This window comes from Labeo rohita, chromosome 8 (assembly GCF_022985175.1).
Source record: "Labeo rohita strain BAU-BD-2019 chromosome 8, IGBB_LRoh.1.0, whole genome shotgun sequence".
Taxonomy (NCBI): domain Eukaryota; kingdom Metazoa; phylum Chordata; class Actinopteri; order Cypriniformes; family Cyprinidae; genus Labeo; species Labeo rohita.
The window spans coordinates 29,065,499-29,092,615 of NC_066876.1; the positions used below are offsets into that span (position 1 = coordinate 29,065,499).

The 27,117-nt window shown below is 34.1% G+C and overlaps 1 protein-coding gene across 2 annotated transcripts; it reads left to right on the forward strand.

Annotated features, from left to right (window-relative positions):
• Nucleotides 1-341: 341 nt before the first annotated feature.
• dennd2c (DENN/MADD domain containing 2C) lies at nt 342-26,077 on the forward strand. 2 transcript variants are annotated; one of them, XM_051117449.1, is made up of 19 exons: nt 342-740; nt 4,775-5,802; nt 8,749-8,873; nt 9,605-9,717; nt 11,605-11,772; nt 15,137-15,209; nt 15,292-15,336; nt 15,459-15,646; nt 16,988-17,097; nt 17,180-17,249; nt 17,487-17,564; nt 17,667-17,807; nt 19,374-19,522; nt 19,611-19,788; nt 21,449-21,490; nt 22,478-22,586; nt 24,233-24,475; nt 24,572-24,658; nt 24,740-26,077. In XM_051117449.1, exons 2-19 carry the CDS (start codon nt 4,940-4,942, stop codon nt 24,769-24,771), a joined length of 2,814 nt encoding a protein of 937 aa, XP_050973406.1. In that variant the 5' UTR covers nt 342-740; nt 4,775-4,939; the 3' UTR covers nt 24,772-26,077. The 2 variants fall into 2 exon arrangements, with proteins under 2 accessions (XP_050973406.1, XP_050973407.1); XM_051117450.1 differs by having other exon boundaries at nt 342-736.
• Nucleotides 26,078-27,117: the final 1,040 nt, after the last annotated feature.

Sequence of the window (27,117 nt, forward strand, 5' to 3'; positions counted from 1 at the left end):
TTTGCTGTACTTTAGATCAAACAAATGCAGGCTTGGTGGGCAGAAGAGACTTTTAAAAATCTTACTGTTCAAAAACTTCTGACTGGTAGTGTAAATGACTTCGTATTTTAACTCTCGTACATAATAATAGACTATTAAAGTGTGCTTTATAGCCTACTCCCCATAAAATATTGCATTTTGTTTCAGTATAAACCAGTTTAGCATATATTTCCCTCGTATCACCGTAGAGTTAAAACAATAAAATCAAGACAATAGCATTTCCGTTTCTGTTTCCCATCGAATCAGTTCTAGGAACACACACGAGTAATTTTATGAACAGACACGTTCATAAGCTGATTCATCCACTCAGAGGAACCGAAGCTCAGATGGGGAACTGACAGCACAGGAGGAGGACTTACACGAACACATCCAACTCCTCAAGGAACGCCGATAACATTTTCTGTCGGGGATATAAACAAACACCAGGAGTTACATTGTTGCCAGTTGCCGGGAATTATTTGTTGTTTTGAAACGCGTCGGTTACTAGCTGTGGAAGTGAATGGATGTAAAGTTTTTTTTTTTTTTCCGTGGAAGTTTTTAGCCGCCAGGCTAACCAGCCGTGAGATATGAAGACTTCGGGTCCACAACAGATTTACAGACTCAGTATTTACTTTAAGTGAACTCTTCTGAGAACTTTTCTTTCGGTTTACTACAGCGGAGTCGAACATATGTGTTGTGAAACAGCGGACAAGTTTGCGTAAGTAAGTTGATATTTCTTCATAACAAAAGATTTGAGCTGGCTGACATGATAGCTGGGTCGCTGCTTGTATTTATTTATTTATTTATTTATTTAATATAATTTAAAATGTATGTTTTGTTTTAATTATTTAAAATGTAAGTTGTAATGATTATTAATTTTTTTATTTCTATATTTTATTTTTCGTACCCGGTTTTAGAGCTTTTAAGAGTAAATACCCTTTTTAACCTTTTTAATAGTTTATTCAGGTCTCATGATAAACTATAACTATGCTGAAGTTCAGCCTGCTTATTATTTCTTAATGTTGGATAAAGTCTAATATTACAGCTTTTCTCATTACACCATTGGGTAAAATATCTATAGTGTTGGCACCATAGTTGAGCTATTTATTAACTTTTACAGCTCAGTATGCTAGCTAGATAGTATTTGACACACGTTTTGTCATAAAGACATAATTAGATTTAATTTTGTCAGTGAACTTACTTTCCCACCCTTTTGATCTACTCCACCCAGAGACATGTCCCCTCATGCACCAGTACCTGGGGTGGGTGGATCACCTGTCCTAGGTGATATTATAGTTTATTTATGTCTTGATTGTCTACCATTTAAGGGCTGGGGTAATACTAGTGTCTGGTTGACGATGGCATTGTAGGGGTGTTTTGTGTATGTCTGCGGTTGCTGAGGACTCTTTTGATTACCAAACCCCAAGCGCAGAGCTTCTTCTGCGTACCTGAAAGCAGGTGACTTGGAGAAAATAGAGAAAGGATTTACTCCGCTTTTCAGGTTGTGAGTTACCATCATGAGAACTTCCTCCTCCCATGCATTTGGGAAGTTTAAGTCAGGATGATTGGAGTTAGACGGCTTACCACAGACCCCGCAAGTTGTAATTAACCGCCGGTCTGGCTCATCCAAACCTACGCAGGCCATCTGCACCGTTGTGCACCGTTGTTCAGCTTCATGCCAGACATCTGAGTCACTAAAAACAAGCCTGGAAAAACTACACCAGATTAAGTGTGCAAAATCATCTTCATGGACATTCTGCTGATCCGGCCTTCCTGCGAATCAGGAAACTCAGGCTAGGCTTCCTGCACACAGACACAAGTGGGTCAGTAGATGTGATGATCAAGGGGGATGGGATCTGGCTCAAATCGCGGAGAGATTCCAGCGTGTACGTTAGATGTAGGTCATCCAGAACAAAGGCATCATTTTCAGGTCCGTCTGATCAAATGTGGTCATATTTACTGAATTATGATGTCGCTCGATCCCGGTGCCAAGAAATTCCTGCATGTCTTCACTCTCAGCGTAACGTGCAACGTGTCCAAAATGCTTTGGCCTGCAGATGAGAGCTTGCGTTAGAGCTGCCAGATCCATCCCGTCTACAGTAGTGGCCTCTTTTTGTTGCATAGACACCAGCGTTTATTAACATGCATGAAATCGTGCATATTTTCCTCATTGATGTGCTGACCGCTCGTTCTTGCGCCACAATGAAGGGCATTCTATTATGCGCACATGGATGTGGAAATGCTTGGAATGCACGTCCTTTTCGTGCTGTGGCTGAAAGAGCTTTTGGAGAGGAGTGAAATTGAATTACATTATGCTCAAGTGTGTTAATGCATGGCAGTGCTTGGGACGGGCCCAGCTGGAGAGGGTGGGAGCGGTGGGGGTGGTGGGTGTTCCTGGGGACGGAGGCCCCCACAATGCTTTGTCTTCTCCCATGTTCCTGTGGCTGTCCGTCTCCTCTTTGTTAGGGTTTTTATTTTTGGTTTTGCTGCTGACCTTGACAGTGACGATCTTTGGTTTCCTGCATTTATGCAGCATGCACGGATTATCAACTTTTGTGTGCGCTAAATGTGTTTGTCAGTTGAAGTAAGGCTGTGTGATATTGGGAAAAATGACTCTTTTTTTTTTTTTTGTAATATGCACTACCAGTCAAAAGTTTTTGAACAGCATGTTTTTTAAAGATGTCTCTTCTGTTCACCAAGCCTGCATTTATTTGATCCAAAGTACAGCAAAAACAGTAACATTTTGAAATATTTGTACTATTTAAAATAACTCTTTTCTGTTGAATATGTTTTAAAATTAATTTATTCCTGTGATTTCAACGCTGAATTTTTAGCATCATTACTCCAGTCACATCATCCTTCAGAAATCATTCTAATATTCTGATTTGCTGTTCAAAAAACATTATTATTATGCTGAAAAATGTTAGAAATCTTTTGTTACATTATAAATGTCTATGTCATCACTTTTGATCAATTTAAAGCATCCTTGCTAAATAAAAGCATTAATTTCTATAATTACTTTCCCTTGCTGATCTTTCTATTCATCAAAGAATCCTGAAAAATCTGATTTAAATATTGAAAATAATAATAATAAAATGTTTCTTGAACAGCAAATCAGAATATTAGAATGATTTCTGAAGGATCATGTGATACTGAAGACTGGAGTAATGATGCTGAACATTTAGCTTTGATAGAATTTACATTAAAATTACATTTAAAATTATATATTCAAACAGAAAATAGTTATTTTAAATAGTAAAAATATTTCAGAAATGTATTGTTTTTGCTGTACTTTGGATCAAATAAATGCAGGTTTGGTGAGCAGAAGAGACTTCTTTAAAAAACTGTTCAAAAACTTTTGACTGGTAGTGTATATGTATTGTGAAATGAAAAAATGCAGGAATTTTCACCAGTGTATATGAATATCAATATTTAGAGAAAATGAATCATGCTGGAGTTAGTGGGGTGTTTTTGTTGTGAAGTGAAAAGGAAACAAGTGAAAAGAAAAAAAGTTGCTGAAAAAAGTTTACTTTGAAGATGTTTTCTGAGTGTGAAATTCTATTAGGGCCTCGAGATATAGGAAAAACTTGAAAATTTCAGGTGTTCATCATACTTTGGTATACAACATTTTTTTTTTTTTTTTTTTTTTTTACACATTTTATGATTTTTTTATAAAGCATGTATTTGTTTTAATACACAAATCAACTCCTTTCAGTAACCATTTCAATAATAATAAAAAAACTTTGAAAAGAAAAGAATCTTTGAAAGTTGATTCTTTATAAGCCCAATTCTCAATGTTTTTGACCAATTTAGTAACTATAAATAATATTTCTCATAATTGTTGTAATAATATTACTACTACTACTACTACTAATAATTTTATTGTTATTTTATTATTTTTATTATTATTTTATTATTGATTATAATAATAAGATTATTGTGATATGAAATAAAAATGAATCAAAATAATAATAATGAATAAATAATAATACTTTAAAATAAATATTGTAAAATAATAAAATCAAACAATAAAAATAAAATAAAAAAATGTAAAATTGCAATACTAATATTTATGTCTTAATTTCTTTGGTAAACACAAACCATCACAAAACACTAAACTTGAGCTCAGAATGGCTTAAATAGATGCTGAAACACTGTTTCATAAATTACATTTGTGTAAGTGCTGTGCTTGAAACCAGTAAAGCATATATTTATGTAATTAAAGGGATAGTTCACCCAAAAATAAAAAGTCTGTCATTATTTTTCACCCTCATGTCGTTCCAAACCTGTAAGACCTTCGTTCATCTTCAGAACACAAATTAAAATACTTTTTCTAAAATCAGAGAGCCTTTTGACATCGTGGTGCTTTTGATAATGGCTGAAGACAATGATTTGGAGGAGAAGAATTCTTGAATAAAGCCATTATTATTTGTTTTCTTTGTGCACAAAACCTAATTCTCATAGCTTCGTAAAATTATGTTCGAACCACATGTCATATGGACTCTCAGTTTCGGTTTTACTGCTGTCCTTACTATGTTTCTAGGCCTGGAATCTTAATTTGTGTTCCGAAGAAGAACAAACGTCTTACAGGTTTGGAACAACATTAGAGTGAGTAATTAATGACAGAATTTTCATTTTTGGGTGAACGATCCTTTTAAATTTCTTAAAGCTATATTGCAATGTTGATTTTATTGTGATGCATATTATGCAGCTGCAAGTTAAACCCAATCGTTAAGTGTGCTTTTTTCCTTTGCAGGCTTCAAAGTGAAGGAAGAATGGCACAGGAACTGAATCCTACAGGAAAAGAGTTCTTCGGTGAACTTCATTAACTTCTTTGTACCACGAAGGAAGGGTTTCTTCCTTGATAGACTTGCTGTTGCAATGCCACACAATCCTGCGGTGTGACGGCAGCCTCGTCGTCATGCTGGCCCTCGGAGTGGACCATGGAAAAAGAGGGGAGAATGTTGTCGCCGGAGAGAAGAAAGCAGCGACGCCAGCGTGGCCGAACACGCGAGAGCCTGGCGTCAACATCAAGCAGAAAATCTCCCAATGGGAGGGTCTCAGCCAACAGGAGGACGTGCGGAGTGGGAATGCCAAGCCTCAGCGGACTCTAGCATCTCGTAGGCTTTCAGGGGACCTCCTTGGAAATGGACTTGACGGCAGTGATGGAGTAAACAAAGCGACTGTATCAAAAGCCAAAAGCCTGGGTTTGGATTTCAGGGAAAACCAGATAAGTTTAAGACCGGTTACAGGAGAAATCCAATCTGATTTCCCAAGAAATCGAATTCACGCAAATAAATTTGTAGCGTCAACTCCTAAGACTTTAAGCACTGTAACTCAAGCCCAAGTGGCTAAACTGAATGTTAAAAGCAATAATATCAAGACAAACCATTTCACAGATGTCGAAATTACATCTCTACCTCAATGTGTAGATGATCCAGAGGCGTCATTGCCTCCGGGGAACTTTTACACCTCCAGGGGTTTTTGGAAGCGACTGGAGGCAGATGACTCTTTCTGGGATAAGGAAAGGGATTCCTCAATGGTGACTAAGTGTCTTGGTGAAATTGGACCTTCTTCTCCTCCACCTAAACCACAGCGTACATTCCAATACAAGGGTGCGAGCAGTCCGCCCGGCCACTGGATCCCATCGGAGAACCAGACTCCATCAGTCAGCAAATGGAATCAAGTCCGGAAGCATGACATCATATTAAAGCCACCCAGCTGTCCACCTCCTCCTTGTCCAGTCAACACTATCAACGGCTTTTCCAGAAACAGAAAGAACAGGTGAATACTTTTCCCACAGTGCAGATCACATTACAGTTAATCCCAAACATAGGAAAAGGAAACGAGGGAGGTTTTTAGTATAGCGTCCAACAGTTGTAAGTACTTTAAACTCAATTTCTTATTCATAAAGAGATCTTGTGAGATGCTGCATTAAATATATTAAGGTAAACATTTATGATATATATACAAACACATATACCTATTGAGGTTTTTAGGGTTGGGAGCAGGCAAAACAAAACAATTAAAATCAATTATTTGTGACCTTTCATCATTGTGTGCATCTATATCTAATCTTTAAGTCTTTAACGCCATTTATGGATTAATGTGATGACATTTCCACCTTTGCACTTGTCTACTCTTTCAGTTCTGTTTTCACTTTCTAATTTAAAATTTTTTTTTTTTTTACCCAGTTGTATTTTCATTTTGCTGCGTCACTAGTAACATCATGCCATCAAATTAGTCATTAAATAATTAGATTTAAAAATAAAAGGAATATTCCAGAAACTAGCAATGTAATTAGATGGAACAACTTCCTCGTGATTATATTGTACAAAAAAAAAGTGGGTTGATAGCCCTTTATAAATAGCAGTTTGCCGGCTTTTCAAAACCTGTTAAACCTGGTCACAAATAATATATTTGTGAACGAACAATAGGTGTTGGCCCAAACGTTCTCATACCGACATGCCTTACCTTGATTGATCGCTCAAATCAAGCGGATAGTTGAGGAGAGGTGTGCTATGACTTTTCTAAGTGATGAGATTTTTCTCACAGAACGCATTTTTCATTGTAATGCACTTTTCCATTGTTTTTCTATGTAAATATGTCCTGGACAGACATGTATGACCATTGCGCATGAATCTCACCTCTTTTGTAGCGTATTGCACAAGCACCTTGTTTTTAAGATATTGTGAAGTTAAAAGACTTTCAGTATTTACATGCAGCAATGCTCAAAAAGTTCCAAAACAGTGAACCAATCAAAAGAGGTGGGGCAAGCGTTGTGCACTTTTTAGCTAGTTGGCAGCAACATGGCAGAGAAGGTTTTTTTTAAAACCATTCCTGCATTTTTAGACACAAAATCACATTCTGTGTGAATGGCCCATAAAGGATTAGTTCAATTCCAGAATTAAAATTTCCTGACAGTTTATTCACCCCCATGTCATCCAAGATGTTCATGTCTTCAGTCAAAAAGAAATTAAGGATTCCAGGATGACATTCCATATGAGGAATGAAAACATTCCGTATGTGACCCTAAACCACAAAACCAGTCATAAGTAGAAAGGGTATATTTGTAGCAATAGCCAACAATACATTGTATGGGTCAAAATTATCGATTTTTCTTTTATGCCAAAAATCATTAGGGAATTAAGTAAAAATCATGTTCCATGAAGATATTTTCTAAATTTCCTACCGTAAATGTATCAAAACTTATTTTTTGATTAGTAATATGCATTGCTAAGAGCATCATTTGGACAACTTTAAAGGTGATTTTCTCAAAGTTTAGATTTTTTTTTTACACCCTCAGACTCCAGATTTTCAAATAGTTGTATCTTGGCCAACTATTGTCCTAATAAACCATACATCAGCTTATTTATTCATCTTTCAGATGTAGAAATCTTCATTTAAAAAAGCCTTATTTAGCCTTATGACTGGTTTTGTGGTCCAGGGTCCCATATAGTCGACTTCAGTGGTGGCCAATGGGTTAAAGGTTCAAACTGCAGTTTCAATGCAGCTTCAGAGTGCTGCTCTGCACGATCCCAGCCGAGGAATAATGGTCTAAACTAGTGAAACGATTGGTCAAAAAAAAATTATTTAATTTATGTACTTTTTAACCACAAAAGCTTGTTTTGGACTAGCTCAACCTCATGCATTACGTAGTCACACATGCGTGGTGTAGGCGGAAATACCGAACTAACGACCTTTACAAATAACATAAAACAGCGATATTGGACAATTTTGAAGTTGGAGGAGAAAATGAGATGGAGTTTTCTGCCTTCCCCTACATTTTTGAACCGAAGTACACAGATGAAGAAATAACTGCATGTGACTTTTCCAACGTGATTACACAATGCATGAAGACACACATGTGCATCACAGAGCTACTGCAAGACAAGCATTTGTGGTCAAAATGTACATACATTTTAATTGTTTCGCTAGATAAGACCCTTATTCCTCGGCTAGGATCGTGTAGAGCCCTTTGAGGCTGCACTGAAACTGCAGTTTGGATCTTCAACCTGCTGATCCCCATTGAAGCCCACTATATAGAGAAAAATCCTGGAATGTTTTCCTCAAAAAAGAAAGACATGAACATCTTGGATGACACAGGGGTGATTAAATTCAAAATACTTCAAAATATTTTATTTTGTGTTCCACAGAAAAAGCTAAGTCATACAGGTTTGGAAACACACTAGGGTGAGTAAATGATGATGGATTTTTAGTGGTGAATTAAGTGAACTTGTGTAAACACCACTAACAGTTTCCTAAGAAATGTAAAAATCTACATGTTGTACTCATTCATTTTGTACTCTGAGTTGGACAGCTTTGTGTTGGAGGACAGCGTGAAGAGTTTAGCTGTGAGTGGGTGATAGTTTAGCTGTCTGGCCTTATCCCCAGTTGTGATGTCAGCTGTTCTTTGGCAGAATCACGGTCCATTGTCCACATTTGGCCTACTTCTGTTTCAGCGAAGCCTGCTGAGGTCACTCAGGGCTTTTTGAACACTCTAATGGTCACGCTGTTGTGTTTACTCCTTCCTCTAATTGTTTTTCTACTCGATCATTTGGAACCCAGTGTCTGTTCCAGTCATAATATATCAGTTCTATACCCTGTTTATGTTAAGTGTTTGATGTGGATTCTGGAACTTACTTTTTGGATTAATAGTTACCCTGTATGAAACCTGGTTTTGGATTACAATACAGGGACTGTTCACACTCTTGGTCCCTTTCTCCACAGGAAGTCATTTGAGTTCGAGGATGTGGTACGGCTGACAGCCCAACAGGCCTCTAGAGGAAAGGAGGGCCGCCGTTCGGGTCTTTACCACGCCCGGTCTGAAGACAGCATCTATGAGGACATCAGCTGTGAGTGATTCTGAAAACGCCAAGACACATGTCATCAATCAGATATTACTGTGAAGCACAGTAAAACATATGTCTGCACTGACTAAAACTTTCGTCTTTGAAAGAAATGAAATGAATATTTTTATTCTGCAAGGATGCATTAAACTAATCAGAAATGGCAGTAAAGACATTTATAATGTAACATAAAAGCAGCAAATCACCATATCAGAATTCTTTTCTATCATTCTATTAGAATTCTATTATATCATGTGACACTGAAGACTGGTGTAATGGCTGTTGGAAATTCAGCTTTGCTATAACAGGAATAAATTATTTTTTAAAATCTATTAAAATAGAGAACAGTTTGACTGTGTTTTTGATCAAATGCACACAGCCTTGGCGAGCAGAAGAGACTTCAAAAGTATTAAATTATCTTACAAACTTCAAACTTAGTTTTGATATTTTTAGTGGTGCATTAATTAAAATGCTTTGCTTGCATTAATTAACAGATGTCTTTGCTCATTTCATCATGTCTTTCACTGTTTTTGAGATGGTATGCTAATTAGATAGTCTAGCTTTTAAAAATGCATCCCAAGACACCGGCGTTTTTGAAAGCAAAAAGTTTTCTTATTTCTTATTTTATTTTGAAAACATGTTTTGCACGTCCTGATTTGTATTGAAGCCAGAGTAGAGGACATTAAAATGTTTTTTGCATGACTTATTAAAACTTATTTTCAACTAATCATCTGCAGTGGATATATCAAAAGAGAACCCATATGAAGACATCAAGCTCTCGCCTGTGTGTTTGCCTATAAGACGGCCACGAAACTACACCATTGGACAGAGAGAGAGCCCACACATCAAGGTGACTGTCATTTTAAATGTATATTGATTTAAGCTGGCTGCACACTAGACGATTTTAAGGCAGATTTTAATGATTGGGGGGCTGTGGCCCGATTCGAGGCTTGTCGCAAACAATTTTTTTGTCCAGAAAATCCTCTGTTGTGTGGTGTCATTACAATTATTTAACTGCTCCCGACCAAGACGGAGCATCCCCAAACTCAAATCGTAAATATCAAACATGTTTGATGTTTAGGATTCTTGATCGGGCTGTCTCTGACGTTATACCTGCCAGTGAGAGCGAGCAAGCGTCACTTACCGGATGTCGTGTGCTTGGCACTTGGCAGCCACAAAAAATGCCACGAAACCAGAATAGAGGGTATGCATGTGATGTCATCGTCAGCTGGAGTGGCTGCAGCTCTGCCCACTGAGTGGCAAAAAGACTGAGTGGCAGCATTGGTTTCAATGCGAATGCTGCGACAGAACACACAAAACACCTCTAAAACCAGAACCTTTGCGATTGACTGTACAAAGAGATTTGACAAAAAAACCTGAGGAAACCTGCTGAAAGCTACTGAAAAGAGAAAGAGAACAAATTAATCGCTGCAATTTAAAGAAACAAATGGTCTCCAGGCAGCGAAACACAGATTTGCAGTTATCATTTCATGTTAATATGTTGAATTGTGCAGTAAAATCATATCCTATATATTGTATTATAGTATATCGTATTGACAACTCATCAACTAAATATTTACCATCTTAAATTCTGCATAACTGGATGTTTTTAAATAAATACTGACAAAAACTATATACGTGTTTCAGCTGGTCGATATGATGATATATTTAACATTGATATAAGTGAGTTCACAGGGAAATTTGCTTTATTTATTTTCCCCGGCGTCAAAATCAGACACATATAAGTTTTAGAAAACACGATTTCTGGCTGCATCAAAATGCATTGACCACTGGATATTTGTTAAGTTGTTAGGAACATTAAGCAACATTTAGTTTAAACTGATTATCGATTGTTTTCCTCTCATTTTCACATCTTCCCTATTAAATCCATTCACGCTGAAGGCTCTTTTGCCACGCAGTCCAGCAAAGGGGGCGTGTCCCGGCAGGAAAGTGACATCAATGCATACCATCTATATATCCCCCATATTCTTTTTTATACATTGTTTTTCACTGTGATACAGAGCGCGTTGATTTTCTTCCATTTGTTTTTCTTTTGTAGTCACGCTTGATCTCGCAAGTCTCTGTAAGATTTCGTGTCACTGTGAAAATCGTTCCTACAGTCAGCAAGTGTGTGGTGTCGCAGTCTGGTCGAATCGTCTAGTGTGTGCATTCAGAGGATTTTAGGCTAAAAATCGGAGGGAACTGTCTTCATGTCAGTGGTCTCCCATAAAATCGGTTAAGGTTAAAAAATCGTCTAGTGTGCAGCCAGCTTAAGTCATATTTCAGTAAGTATCGTGCACTATTGTTAAAAAGTTTGGTTTCAATAAGATTTTTTTTTAGGAAAAAGTCTTTTATTTAGAAAGGATGCATTAAATTGATCAAAAGCGACATAAAAGACATTCATAATGTTGCAAACGATTTCTTTATCAAATAAATGCAGTTCTTTTGAACTGTTTTCAGCACTGATAATAATAGAAGATGTCAGCTTTGCCATCATAGGAACAAATTACATTTTAAAATACATACATTGAAATAGAATTAAATTTAAATTGTAATCAGATTTTACTGTTTTACTGTATTTTTGATCAAATGAATGAAGCCTTGACTTCTTTCAAAAGCTGCTTTCTCACAGACATTTATTCTCACTGTTTTTTTTTTTTTTTATATTAATGCGACTGTCTAATTGTTGAACTAAACTGTTTGTTTTCTGACTTCTTCCCTCTGTTTCTGTATGCAGCTCTCACCGAAGCCCTTCACGCTATTGCCTAACGGCGACAGGCTGCATAAAGTGGGGCGGGACCGCAAAGAATCCATAACGTCACCTTCACGTACCTTTGCTACAAACACTCCTAAATCATCAGCAGCCAAACCTGCTACTGCATACAGGACAAACCGACAACCCCCGGTAATCCCACACGCATAAACACGTGCCTCAGATGTCATTAAACATTGCTCAACATGCACCTGCTGTCACCTGTTTCTCTGATTGTATGCATGTGAACTTTAACCACACTTTTACATTACATAATAAATTCTTCTGTGTTTTACAAACAGAAGCTGCACCCAAACACTAATAGTAAAGCCCAGAATCTTGAAAAAGTTTTAAAATATCAGTACAAACTTTACATCATGATCAGTTTTTTTCACAAAATAGGAATGGAGATTTTTCAAATTATAGATGTATTTCATAATGTCTTTGTGGCAGTTTTTTTGCTTATTAAGGGATAATACAAGGCATCTTCACCTTATATATGGTTGTTGAAACCATGCTACAAATAATATGAAATGCATCATGTTTTGTGAAAAAATAAGTGATGTGCTAGATCAAAACAGGTACTATTTTTGGAATCGGTTAGAAACAAGTATTAGATTTAATTTAGCAAATATTATGCATAGCCTTGTAATTATTTCATACACAAATCATTTTTGATGCATTTGATGCATAAACCATTTCTCTAGCCTGTTTTGTCCCAGTCCTCATGAGTAAAATAGCAGTGAATATAAGAAAGAAACAGACATGGAAAACAAAGTCTAACTTGAAATGTCAGCTTTGATGCTTGAAGAGGAAAAGGGAATGGGACTGAGGAAGTGGTGAGAAGATGGATTGATGGTGGCAGGAAACGCTCCCTTTGGAGCATGAAAGGTTGAGGATTATCATGAAGTGCCTGTGCATCATACTGGACGCTGCTGACTAATCAGCTATATTCAGCTTTGTGTCAGTATGATCCATGCAGTTATTTTGGAAAAGCTAAAATCAGCAGGCCGAAGCAGCGTAGACGAAGCTCATGGAGAAATGTTGTTTTAATAATAAGAGCGAGCAGAAAGGAGAGGTAAGAACTCTGCTTTCTTCTATGGAAATCTCTCTTTTTAACATCAAACAGCATGTGGGAAATGTGGAAGTTGTTCTGTCAGATGTTTAGTTCTTTTGTAGGTTGTGCTGAGATGTTAGTGCAGGTGTTATTTCATATTCTACACCTTAAAACCTGATATATATAGTAGTCAACATTTGAAGTGGATCAAAAAAGTTCTAAATATTGATAATAATAATAATAATAATAATAATAAGAAGAAGAAGAAGAATAGTAATAAATGTTTCTTGAACAGAAAATCTGCATATTAGATATTTCTGAAGGATCATGTTACATTGAAGACTGGAGTAATGATGCTGAAAATTTAGTTGTGGATAACCGGAATAAATTATATTTTAAACTATATCAAAAAAGAAAATAGATATTTTAAATTTTAAAAAGATTTCAGAATATTTCTGTTTTTACTGTATTTTTGAACGAAACAAATGCAGACTTGGTGGTGAGCAGAAGAGACTTCTTTAAAAAAACATAAAAAATCTGTTCAAAAACTTTTGACTGATACTGTATGTTGTGTCACTTAAATTACAAAAGTCCAAGTTTGACAGCATGTTATCCTGCCATCATGGTGCGTCTTTTCTTGAAAAGGTTTAAAGTCACCAAAAGCATCCCGAGACAGCAATGAACACACATTCATGTCCTTTTTTCTATCTGTGATGAATCATGAAGTTTGCATTTCTAAGCTCAAATACTTGTGTGTATTGTTTATTGTATTGCATTCTGGTACCTAGCAACCTCACAAAATCACTCTTCCATGACTCTATTTGAAACTCATGTTGAGGTCAAAGCAGCGCATGATGCGGTGCATTAAAAGGCCTTTACTGTCCACACACATGGTGAACATTAAGCTTTTATCGGGGGAAAACACCACCACGCTGTTTCCGTTCATCATGGGCAGATGCCACAACAGTGTGCTGTCTCACTGCTCGCACTGTGTGATGTGGCCAGACCTCTGTGCTCTCCATGACTATAATAATTATAATAATTCATAATTAGCATGTCACGTTTCCTTTGACCAGACATAGACATGTAGACACATGTCACTGCTCATCGTGATGCATCAGTCTCATGGTTATAGTTTTGTGTTTGCATGTGTTTCATATTTTAATCAGTCATTTTCTGGGCTTTCATTTAAATTTCATTTCATAAATGTGTTTTATGTTCACTACAAAAGTTTGGGGTCAATAAGATTTCTCAATTCAGCAAGGATGAATTAATTTGATTGGAAGTGGCAGTAAAGACTTAAACTGTTCTTTTAAACTTTCTACTGAGCAAGGAATACTGAAATAAAAAATGAATCTTGTTTTCCACAAACATATTAAAGGAGAAGTCCACTTCCAAAACAAAGATTCACATATAATGTACTCACCAAGATGTTCATGTCTTTGCTTCTTCAGTCGTAAAGAAATTGTTTTTTGAGGAAAACATTTCAGCATTTTTCTCCATATAATGGACTGATATGGTGCCCCGATTTTGAACTTCCAAAATACAGTTTAAATGCGGCTTCAAACTATCGCAAATGCGGTTGTAAACAATTCCAGACGAGGAAGAAGGGTCTTATCTAGCGAAATGATCGGTTATTTTCATAAAAATAATACAATTTAAATACTTTTTATTCTTAAACGCTCATCTTGCCTTGCTCTCCCTGAACTCTGTGTATTCTGGCTCAAGACAGTTAGGGTATGTCGAAAAACTCCAATCGTATTTTCTCCCTCAACTTCAAAAATCATTTCAAAATCATCCTACATCGCTGCAGAAGTACCGACCCAGTCTTTGCAAAGTGAACATGCAAAGAAGATCAAACACCCTTAACAAAAAAAGGTAAAACAACGATATAGGACGATTTTGAAGTTGAGGGAGAACATGAAATGGAGCTGCATTTAAACTTCATTTTGGAAGTTCAAAATCAGGGCACCATATCAGTCCATTATATAGAGAAAAATGCTGAAATATTTTCCTCAAAAAACATAATTTCTTTACAACGGAAGAAGGAAAGACATGAACATCTTGGATGACAAGGGGGTGAGTACATTGTATGTGAATCTTTGTTTTGGAAGTGGACTTCTTTAAGCAGCATAACTGTTTTCAACATAATGAGAAGAAATGTTTCTTGAACAGCAAATCAGCATATTAGAATGATTTCTGAAGGATCAAGTGACACTGAAGTCTGGAGTAATGATGCTGAAAATTCAGCTTTGGATCACTGGAATAAATAATATTTTAAAATATAATAAAAAAGAAAATAGAAATTTTAAATTGTACAAATATTTCAGAATATTGCTGTTTTTACTGATAAAAATAAATAAAAATTCTTTCAAAAACTAGATTGTACAAACTAAAGTTGTAATCAAGCTGGATTATAGCTTTTAGTGTACAAAAATTGTGTGTGTTTTTCTCATGCAGCTTGTAAACAGGATCCAGGAGATATTTGAAGCCAAAAGAGGAAGGAAGCGAGTATGGGCGACAGCAACCAGAGGTGAGAGGATGCATATTTCATACTTACCTGCTTTACCAAGAGAAAAAACCTAATCAGGCAGTAAATGTTTGTTTTATGGCAGATGAGTTGAGTGGAACAGAGAGTGATCCTGAGGAGAGCTCGAAAGGTCAGTGCCTCTGTCAGGCCTTGGCATGGAGAACTCTTGTTTATTCAAGTTTAACTTGTATATCAAACCAGTTTAGCAGTTTTTATAAACTCAACGATGCTGTTTACATTCTTTTCTCATAGATCGCTCCCAGCGCACTGTGTACGTTCAGTCAACTTTAAAGCGACGGCCGGGTTACCGCACTTTAGAGAGGGACCTGATCCAACTACAAGAGCAGCAGCTTTTCCAGCAATTTGTAGTGGTGTCGCTTCGAAAAGCTTCCCCTGGAAACACATACATCCCTGAGATCACACAACAGTTCCCTACGAAGGTAAACAGACCTAATAAGTCTTAATGACGGAATCTGGAAATAATAAAGGGTGGAGCTTAATTTGAGATTTGAATTGTGGAGTGTGGGTTTGACCCCCTCCGCCCCAATATATATACATTATATGTGTATATATATATATATATATATATATGCACATACATATACATATACATATATACACACATATATATATATATATATATATATATATATATATATATATGTGTGTGTGTGTGTGTGTATACTACTATATAAAACATTTCAATTTTAAATACATTAATTAGTCATGTGACACTGAAAACTTGAGTAATGATGCTGAAAATGTGACTTTGCAATCACAGGGATAAATTACATTTTTACAAATGTATTTAAAAAAACTGTTAACATTGCATTTAACTTCTGTAATATGATGTTTTGTGAAAAATAATAAGGGCGGAGCTTAATTTAACATTAGAATTGTGGAAAATGTTTCACCATTTTCATTTTCTTTTTTACTATTGTTTTTTTTTAATACATTTTATATTTACATATTGTAATTCAGATGATTTTATGTAAATATAAAACACATAAAAGTATTTACATTTTAATTTTGTATGTGTTTGTATGTATGTATTATATGTTGTAATTAAGATTTATTTTATGTAAATATAATTTGACTTTAATTTGAGATTTGAATTGTGGATTTTTTTTTTTTTTTATATATATTTCTTTTTACATTATATGTCATAATTCAGATTATTTTATATAAATATAATAAAATATAGTAAAAGTATTTATCTATTAATTTTAAAATAATTACAGTAATTTTAATTATAATATAAAATTATATATAATATGTATTTATATGTTGTAATTAAAATGTATTTTATAAAAATACATTTTTTATATATTTCTTTTTATATTTATATATTGTAATGCAGACTACTTTATATAAATAGAATAAAATATAATAAGTATTTACTGTCTAATTTTTTAAAAAATTATTATTAATTTTTATTATAATCTACAGTTATATACAATGTGTATTTATATGTTGTAATTAAGATTTATTTTATATAAATATAATATGAGCCTAATTTTTTATATTTGAATTGTGGAAAGTGTGTTTCACTATTTTCTTTCTTTTTTATTATTTTTTATATATTTCTTTTTAGATTTATATATTGTATTTCGGATTATTTTATATAAATATATTCAAATATAACTGTAGTATTATAATAATAATATTTACATTTTACTTTTTCATTTTAAATGTCTTAATTATATAAATAAAAAAAATCAATGTCATTATTATATATTTGATTATATAATGTGATCTTTCTGTATTTATTTTGTGTTTAGTTTGAGAAGTCTTCTCGTCTGTCTCGTGAGGCTGAAGACAGATTAAAGGCGATTCCCAAGTTTTGTTTTCCAGACTGTCATGATTGGCGTCCCTCCTCAGATCACACCAGGTAACATTCTAATATTAAACAAGTTATGTTACTTGGCTAACTAATTCACGCTCCTAATATAATCTTTGATTATCATCCACAGTGAAACGTTTTCTTTTGTCCTAACGGGGGAGGACGGGAGTCGCTTGTTTGGATACTGCCGCAAAATCCTGGTGAGATTATAAATATGGTGATCATATTAATTCAACAGACAAATATAATTTTGCCTGATCAGTTAAAATACTACTTGGGCCAAAAGTCACCTTTTATTCATCATCTCATTCCAAACCTCACATCAATCATTATGCAGGCTTGAACAGCATGATGTGAATAAATGATATGGTAGGGCATATTGTGTATTCTCAGTGGTAAATCTGCACTAACCTTGACCTTTGACCTGTGTCTTGCAGCCCAGTGGGAAAGGGAAGAGACTGCCTGAAGTTCACTGCATCATCAGCAGACTGGGCTGCTTCAATCTCTTCTCAAAGGTCAGGGACACTTCAGAGATCAGATATGAATTTCCTGTTTAATCAGCACTAAACCTGTTAGACAGATTCTGGATTGTAACTGTCTGAAATGTCTGGGAGCAGATCTTGGAGGAGGTGGAGAGGAGGAGAGAGATTTCCCCTGCCTTGGTTCATCCTTTCATGCACAGTGTCATGGAAGCTCCCTTCCCCGCTCCAGGACGCACGATTACAGTCAAGAGCTTCCTGCCCGGATCTGGCAATGAGGTAAGATATTGTTTAACTCAGGAAAGATCATGTTTATACCTTTAGTTTATACATTTATTTTTACTTATTTTTTACCATTTAATTTTTTTTTTTTTTTAAAGACACTTTAACATTGTGTTGATTTTAATAAATGTATTTTTTTGGGGGAGCAGCAGTGGCAGTGTGTTGATTTTTGGTTATTTATTTAAATATTGACATTATTGTTTTTCAGTATTACAGATATATTACTAGTCATAAATGACAACTTGACGGTTGTTGTGTTATAATTTTATTTTTCAAATTTTAGTATATTTGTATTTTATTATCTATCTATCTATCTATCTATCTATCTATCTATCTATCTATCTATCTATCTATCTATCTATCTATCTATCTATCTATCTATCTATCTGTTTATTTATTTGTTATTAATTATTATTATTTTCATATTTATTTATATATTATATATTTTATTTCACAAATTAATGGTTGTAAAACCAGTGGAGAATTATCATAAATATTTTTTTTATTTTTAAGATTGTGTCAACATCATCTCAAAACACATGCCACTGATTAGATGAACATTAAGAAATTCTAACAGTAAAAAAATAATTTTCAAAGAAAATCTTTCACATAAACATTAAAAAATGTTAAAATGTACTATAAATGTATGAAAATATAATATATGAAAATGTGTTATTTTCAACAGCCTTTTTACTGTAAACTTTAAACTTGAAATTATTTTTCTACAAATCTTGTATTTTCAAAATAACATCTTTGACAAAAATTCAAGGGACAAACATTCTTCTTCAGTTATTTATATTATGAATTACTTACTTTGATTTTTTTGGCACAATTGTTATCTCTTGTGCTAATGCATAACCCTGGAAAATAAAATACTAAAAATAGAATTATTTTTAAATTAATGATTACATTAATGATTTAATCATTTACTATTATTATTAATTATCTTTTATTAAAATAATTATTTTTATACATTATTCAAAGAAAATTATTTAAAATTTTACTTAAATAAGAACAGATTTTTCAGGCCCTTAACACTTTTGTTGTTTTTTGTGAAAGCTGTGCAAAACGATATAGAATCAGACCATTTCATATTATTTTATAAATTGGGTAACACCTTAATTAAGGTTCATTAGTTAACATAAGTTAACTACATTAGTTAACATGAACTAAGAATGAACAATGCTTCTACAGCATTTATTAATCTTAGTTAATTTTAGCATTTACTAATGTATTATTCAAATCAAGTAAAGTGTTTGTTAACATTAGTTAATGCACTGTGAACTAACATGAACAAACAATAAACGACTGTATTTTTATTAACTAACATTAAGATTAATAAATAGTGTAATAAATGTATTGTTCATTGTTCGTTCATGTTAGTTAATACATTAACTAATGTAAAAAAATGACACCTTAATGTTAAGCGTTACCATAAATTGTTATACAATCCTGCCTGTACTTGTTTTTTAACTATTTAAAAGCATTTTAATTACTCGTGTCAGAGAACAGGTTTGTCACCATCTTCTGAGAATCCTCCATGTGTCTCTGTCGTATGTGTAGGTTCTGACTCTGTGTAGGCCGGTGGACTCTCGCCTGGAGCACGTGGACTTTGAGAGTTTGCTGCAGTGTCTCAGTGTGACCAGACTCCTGCAGGTCTTCGCTTCTCTGCTGCTGGAGAGGAGGGTGATCTTCATTGCAGACAAGCTCAGGTACCGACCACCACCCATGCCGATACTCAAATATAGCAATCTGAATGCCAACTAGAATTAAAATCCAACTCTGTTTGTCTCTGGCCAGTGTCTTATCCCGATGCGCCCATTCTGCCTTGGCGCTGCTGTATCCCTTTACATGGCAGCACACGTTCGTACCGGTGCTCCCTGCCAACATGCTAGACATATGCTGCTCTCCAACTCCTTTTGTAATGGGGGCGCTGTCTCCATCCCTGCCTGAGGTGCTGGATATGCCCATCGAGGAGGTTAGTCCATTTAAAGTAGCCATATTTAAATCCACTTTTAAGTTTTTTCCACCAAAATTGTTAGGTATTATGTTTTTAGTAATAATTTCAACCATTTCTGACCTGTAGACCTTAGTCAGGGTTTGCACTGTAGTTTAAAGGGATAGCTTACCCAAAAATGAAAACTCTCTCATTAGTTACTCACCCTCATGTTGTCTTCGAAACACAAATTAAGATATTTTTGATTAAATCTGAGAGCTTTCTGACCCTGCACAGACAAACGAAGGTCTTACAACGAAGATTGGGTAATTAATGGCAGAATTTTCCTTTTTTTTAACTTTTAAACTTGCTTAGACTCTTCTGGCCTGTAAAAAGGAAATTTTCTTGGGCGATGTCACGGATCCCATATAAGATGCTTCTAAACAACAGAGGAGAGCTCTGAGATTTGATTACGACCATGGCCAGAGTTTAATTTAATAACCGCCATGCCTTGAATTGTTTCCATTGTTTAACAGCTTGAAATTCCCCATCCCAGCAATAAAATGCTATTTGACCGAGGTATAAGGTATTAAATCATATCTGTAAAAGAATCCAAGTTTAGTCTACCAGAAAAGTAGTCCTTGCATTTGAGATGCTGAAAGTAAATACATAAATGGACCACAAAACCAGTTTTAAGTAGCACGTGTATATTTGTAGCAATAGCCAACAATACATTGTATGGGTCAAAATGATCCATTTTTTCTTTTATGCCAAAAATCATTAGGATATTAAGTAAAGATCATGTTCCATGAAGATAGTTTATAAATTTCCTACTGTAAATATATCAAAACTTAATTTTTGATTAGTAATATGCATTGCGAAAAACTTCATTTGGACAACTTTAAGGGTGATTTTTCTCAATATTTACAATATCACCCTCAGATTTCAGATTTTCAAATATTTGAAATATTATATACATCAGCTTTCAGATAGAATCAAATTTTAAAAAATTGACCATTATGACTGGTTTTGAGGTTCCGGGTCACAAATAGGTTATGTGTTTTTTGCATCTGTGTTCCATAAAGAATCTTTAACATCCATGGATCCTTTCCATCGGACAAAAAGTTCTTTTAGTGGAAAAACATTCTTTAGATTTTTAAAATGTTCTTTACTAATGGTTCACTAAAAAGTTCTTTTACAAACCCAAAATGAATCTTTTATGACATCTTAAAGACGTCCACTTCCAAAACAAAGATTCACATATAATGTACTCACCCCCTTGTCATCCAAGATGTTCATGTCTTTCTTTCTTCAGTCATAAAGAAATTATGTTTTTTGAGGAAAACATTTTAGCATTTTTCTCAATATAATGAATTGATATGGTGCCCTGAGTTTGATCTTCCAAAATGCAGTTTAAATGCGGAAGTGCACTTCTCCTTTAATGACTTTGCCAACTTTCATTAACAAGATTGCATTTGTCTTTTTTAAATAACATGATGAACTTTGGAAAAGTATACAGTGTTGCATTCTGAGGTTCCTGTCGGGTCCAACTAGTAATTTGTGTTACATGTCTAGAATTTTTTCCTTATGCTTTCTATTTTGAAAGAGCATGGAAGACATACGTTTGTTGCATAAAATGGGTTCTTCATTCCTGTTGTCATTTTGACCTTCCATCCTTTTTTTTTTTGTCTTTTTCTTTCAGGTTCTTATTGTGGATTTGTGTGCGGACAAGTTTGTTGTTCAGGTGTGTATGCAGGTTTTAGTTTCCGAATAATACAAGGGTGTGTTCTTTTGAAAGTGTCACAAGTGCATGTGTGTGTTTGTGAGGGTGTGGTCTGAAACTCAAGTCATGGCCTGAGTTCCTGTACTGTCAAAGACATAAATCAGAAGTCTTTTTGGACATATTTCTACTGTCATGCAATTCCAGTTTTTTTTTCCTTATACTTGACCATTGAAAGGTTTGGGTCAGTGATATCCTCTGTGGTTTGGAAAGAAGTCTTTTATGCTCACCAAGGCTGCATTTATTTGATCAAAAATGCAAAAAAAGCATTAATAATATTTCAGTAATATTTAAATAACATTGCAATTCTTAAAAAAACTGTTTTCTGTTTGAATATATTCTAAAAATAAATTCACAAAGCGGCCATTATTCCAGTACTGAGTATCACATGATGCTTCAGAAAATATTCTAATATGCTGATTTGCTGTTCAAGAAACATATTTTTTGGAATATATATATATATATATATATATATATATATATATTATATATATAATTATATAATTTTTTGGGGGGGGATTTTTGATGAATAGAAAGTTAAGAAAACAGCATTTATATGAAATATTAAATTTAATTAGGGCTGTCACACACACACACACACACATTAATATAAATATATACATATATGTATATGTATTCGTTTATACATATAAATATACACAGTACACACATATTATGTAAACTCAAACTTTTATTTTTGATGCGATTAATCATGATTAATCGACTTGACAGCCCAAAGTTTTAATGCATTCTTGCTAAATGAATTGAATGAAAAAAAAAATTGCTGATGCCAAATGTTTGCACAATAGTCTATGTCAGAGTACCAAGTACTAAATATCTACTTGCTGGCAAATCATTTGTGAAATGTAATTATGGGTCCATCTGTCCTTTGTATCAAAAATGTCTGTTTCTTTCCTAAATTCTCATTTTTTCTCCTCTCTGTTGTCCTAGCTTGGAGACGAGGACTGTATCTTACCTAGAAAGCTGCAGGCAGCGCTTCAGGAGATACTGGAGAACAGGGAGGAGATCCTAGAACAATGTACAGGAGACAGGAAAGGAGGTTAGACTTACCACACGTGCCGTTATTCACAGCCGAACCCAAAGCGTCTGACTCAGCATCTGGCTTTTAAACTGGTTTAACTGAAGGTTTCGTCCATTGTCTTATTGTGTCACAATGAGCTGTTCACCTTGTAAAGTCCTACTGTCTAGTTATTCATGATGTGATGAGTAACCAACCGTTAAACAAGGCCAGTGAGGTCAGGAACATGCTGACAAGTGTTCAGGTGTACAGATGTTTCGTTAAGCCAGCCTAATGGGAAAATAGTTATTATGCCGGTTATACTAAATATTAAAGGACTGATGGCTTGACAAGCACCGCTTTCTTTCCTGTGTTGACATTTCCTGGTTAAAACAGGAAGTTTTAGGTCTGTCTTCATCAAATAGCAAATAATTTGACCTGAAATGCATTGAAATGTGACCTTGGACCACAAAACCAGTCTTAAGTAGCATGGGTTTATTTGTAGCAATAGCCAAAAATACATTGTATGGGTCAAAATTATCAATTTTTCTTATATTTTATACCAAAAATCATTCGGATATTAATATTTCTTTGCACGCTTAGATTCCAGATTTTCAAATAGTCATATCTCGGCCAAATATTGTCCTATCCTAACAAACCATACATCAATGGAAATGTATAAATTGCAATTGTATAAATCTCAATTTCAAAAAATTTACCCTTATGACTGGTTTTGTGGTCCAGGGTCACAAGTGAAAATGAAAGGAATAGTTTACTCAAAAATGAAGATTTGCTGAAATTTGCAGGCCGTCCAAGGTGTGGATGAGTTTGTTTTATCAAATTTAGCATTGCATTGCTTGCTCACCAATGGATCCTCTGCAGTGAATGGGTGCCGTCAGAATAAGAGTCCAAACAGCTGATAAAAACATCATCATAATTCACACAACTCTGGTGAAAACACCTTGTGAAGTGAAAACTTGCATGTTTTTAAGAAACAAATCCATCAAAGCGTTTTAGCTTTTTAAACCATCACTTCTGACCAAAATACCAGTCCATAATCCATAATAATGCTTGCTCCAGTTAAAAAGTCAATCCCTCTTATATCAAAATCCACCGACATATTTGTTTAAAACTGTTTTAGACTGTTTTTGCTTTAAAATAGTGCTTGTCCTGTGAATTTTTCTCTCCTGATTCAGATGAGATGCCTTTTTCAGTGTAGAAAGCAATATTGTGGATAGAGCATTCTTATTTTACCATAAAGAAATGGTATGACGTTAAAAAACGTCTTAATAATGGATTTGTTTCTTAAAAACATGCAGCTTTTCATTTTACAAGATGTTAATTGATGGACTGGATTTGTATGGATTATTCGTGGATTGTTGTTATGTTTTTCTCAGCTGTTTGGACTCATTTTGACAGCACCCATTCACTGCAGTGGATTCATTGGTGAGCAAGTGATGTAATGCTAAATTTCTCCAAATCTCTTCCAATGAAGAAACAAACTACTCTACTGTACAACTTGGAAAGAGCGAGGCATCTTTATTGCTTTAATTTTGTCAACTTTTAGAGGCACATTAGAAAATAAGCCACAAAAGTCTTATTTTATGGGCTTTTAAAGCCATTTAGTTTGTTTTTATTTTTATACTATGCAGTATCAATGTCACATTGTGGTTTTATTCTTCCAACAGATAAATCAGACCTGAGCACTTTGATGTCGGAGGCGTTTGTGTGGTTCTTTGTGGAGCTGGTGGGACATTATTCTCTCTACATGAGTGACACAGGACCCGGCGGGACCCGAGAGCTGCAGAGGGACGCTTTCAGGAAATCTCATCCTTCCAGGGGAGTGCGACAGTTTCTCCAGCTCTTCATGGACACGCAGATGTTTGCTGGTTTCATTCATGACCGAGAGCTCAGAAAAGGAGGCGTTAAAGGTGAGAGAAGAAATATTCTGGGTTAGAGTTTTAGTTATTTTTAGGGTGAACCATTCCTTTAAGTAATGAGAGGAATGTTTGGTCCTTGTTTAACAGGCCTGTTTGAAATGAGAGCAGCGGAATATCTAGATTCGTATCCTGAACCTGAAACAAGTGGAGTCAACAGATTTCTCAAAGGGCTTGGTAAATCTTTTGCCTTTTCCATTTGTCTAGAATATTTCCACGTATTTTCATTGTTTTACTCACAAATATGTTTGTTTGCAGGAAGTAAAATGAAATTCTTGCAGAAGAAATAGAGAATGGTGTCAGACGCCAAATATGAGTGGCTTTATGATGACTCAACCAGCATGTCAGTTCCTCTCCCGTAGCCAACGCTCAAGGGTGGAGATGAGGTCAAGACTGGAATCGACTTGTTCTGCCCTAAAAATTCACTGGCTTGTATTTGCTGTCCAGTTATAAAAGAGGAAAAGGCTGGAAATGAGTTTATAAGCACAAGGAACAAAGACGACTGAATTAGAACAAAGAGGAAAGGGAGGAGTCTGTCATGTTATTGTAATTTTGATAAATAAGGAAAAATCTGACTATGAATTCATAATAACAAGAGTTGGGTTAACGGCTATGTCAGAGGTCTTACATGTTTTATTGTCTTTAATGGAATTTTTATTAAACCAGACAATAAGGTAAACTTATGTTTTAACCGCAAACCTTTTCTAACTGGAAATTTGTTGTTTAAAAGAAAATATGATGAAGGATGATATCCGTTCCCCTTCAGGAATTATTAATTTATGATTCTTCATATGCACAGAAATTGCCTTTCCAGTTAAATGTCAAACATTTATTATTTTGCCAAATTTTCTGTTTTGTAAAAATATCAATGCAAATGTTCGTTTTTCAGAGGCTTTTACATTTTGTACAGTTTTGTTTTTAGACAAACTAGACTTTTGTAACATTTGAAGATAAAAAACATCTTTAAGATGCAATGTTGGACAGGAAGTGTGAATCAAATAATGTGATGTTGTGGAAATTGAAAATTTGGATGTATGTTCAGTGATTGAGAATGTACAGGGTGCATGAGTTTACAAAATGGTAAATGTATAATTAGTGCTATTAAGTGATTAATTGCGATTAATCACATCCAAATAAAATTTTTGTTTACCTAATATGTGTGTGTGTGCTGTGTATATTTATTATGTATATGTAAATACACATGTATTTCAAAAATATTTGCATGTGTGTATTTACATTATAAATTATAATTAATATTTTATATATGTAAATATAACATTTTTCTTTAATATATGCATGCATGTGTGCATTTATATATACATAATATATACGGTACACATGCATGCAAACAAAAACATTTTTATGTGTGTATATATTTGTATTCATATATAATTAATATTTTACATAAATATACACAGTATACATATTATGTAAACAAACTTATTTTGCATGTGAAGAATTTTGATTAATTTGAATATGTAAACAAAAGCTTTTATTTTGGATGCGATTAATTGAGATTAATCCTTTGACAGCACTACATCTAATGAAACTGAAGTGTATAGTGTTATTAAAAACACTTTGTTTGGATGCGATTAATTGTTTGATTATTATGTAAACAAAAACTGTTATTTTGCATGTGATTAATCGCGATTAATCATTTATGTATATATAAACACATACATGTATATATTTTCAAAAATATTTACATGTGTATATATTTATGTTCATATATAATTTATACTTTATAGAAATAGAAATATTTTATATATAAATATAACATTTTTCTTATACATGTATGCATACAATATATACATGCATGTGTGTGTTTATATATGCACAATAAATATGCACAGTACACACACATATGTAAACAAAAACGTTTATTTTGAATGTGATTAATCATGATTAATCATTTATGTACATATAAATACACATATATATTTAAAAATTATTTACATGTGTATATGTTTATATTAATATATAATTTATATTTTATATAAATATTTTATATATAAATATAACATTTTTCTTAAATACACATACACGTGTGTATTTATATATACATACTAAATATACACAGTATACACATATTATGTAAACAAAAACTTTAATTTTGGATGTGATTAATTGCGATTAATCATTTGACAGCACTGCTTATATATATACATATATATATATATATATATATATATATACACACATATATACATATATATATATATATATATACACACACACACACACACACACACACACACATATATATATATATATATATATATTTATATAGTGTCATTAAAAACAGCACATACAGCAGTAATGTGGATTTGGTGGCTACTTGAAAGAAGCTAAATAGCTAATATGGTTTTGACCATTTTTTTTTTTTTTTTTTTTTGTAATTTCACTACTTTTATTACTAAACATGTAAAGTAGTAAAAACTGAGCAGTTGTGTCAAACTTTCCAATGGTACTTCACAGTTTGATTAGAGGGAGGCAGGGTTGCCAGATCTTCTGTGTAACAAAATCAGCCCAAAGGCCAATCAAAAACAGGCTAAAACAAGACTGTTGACCCTATTCAAATATTAAAACTCAACATATGCCACTTCCATATCTAAAAAGCATTTTTTACAGTCACG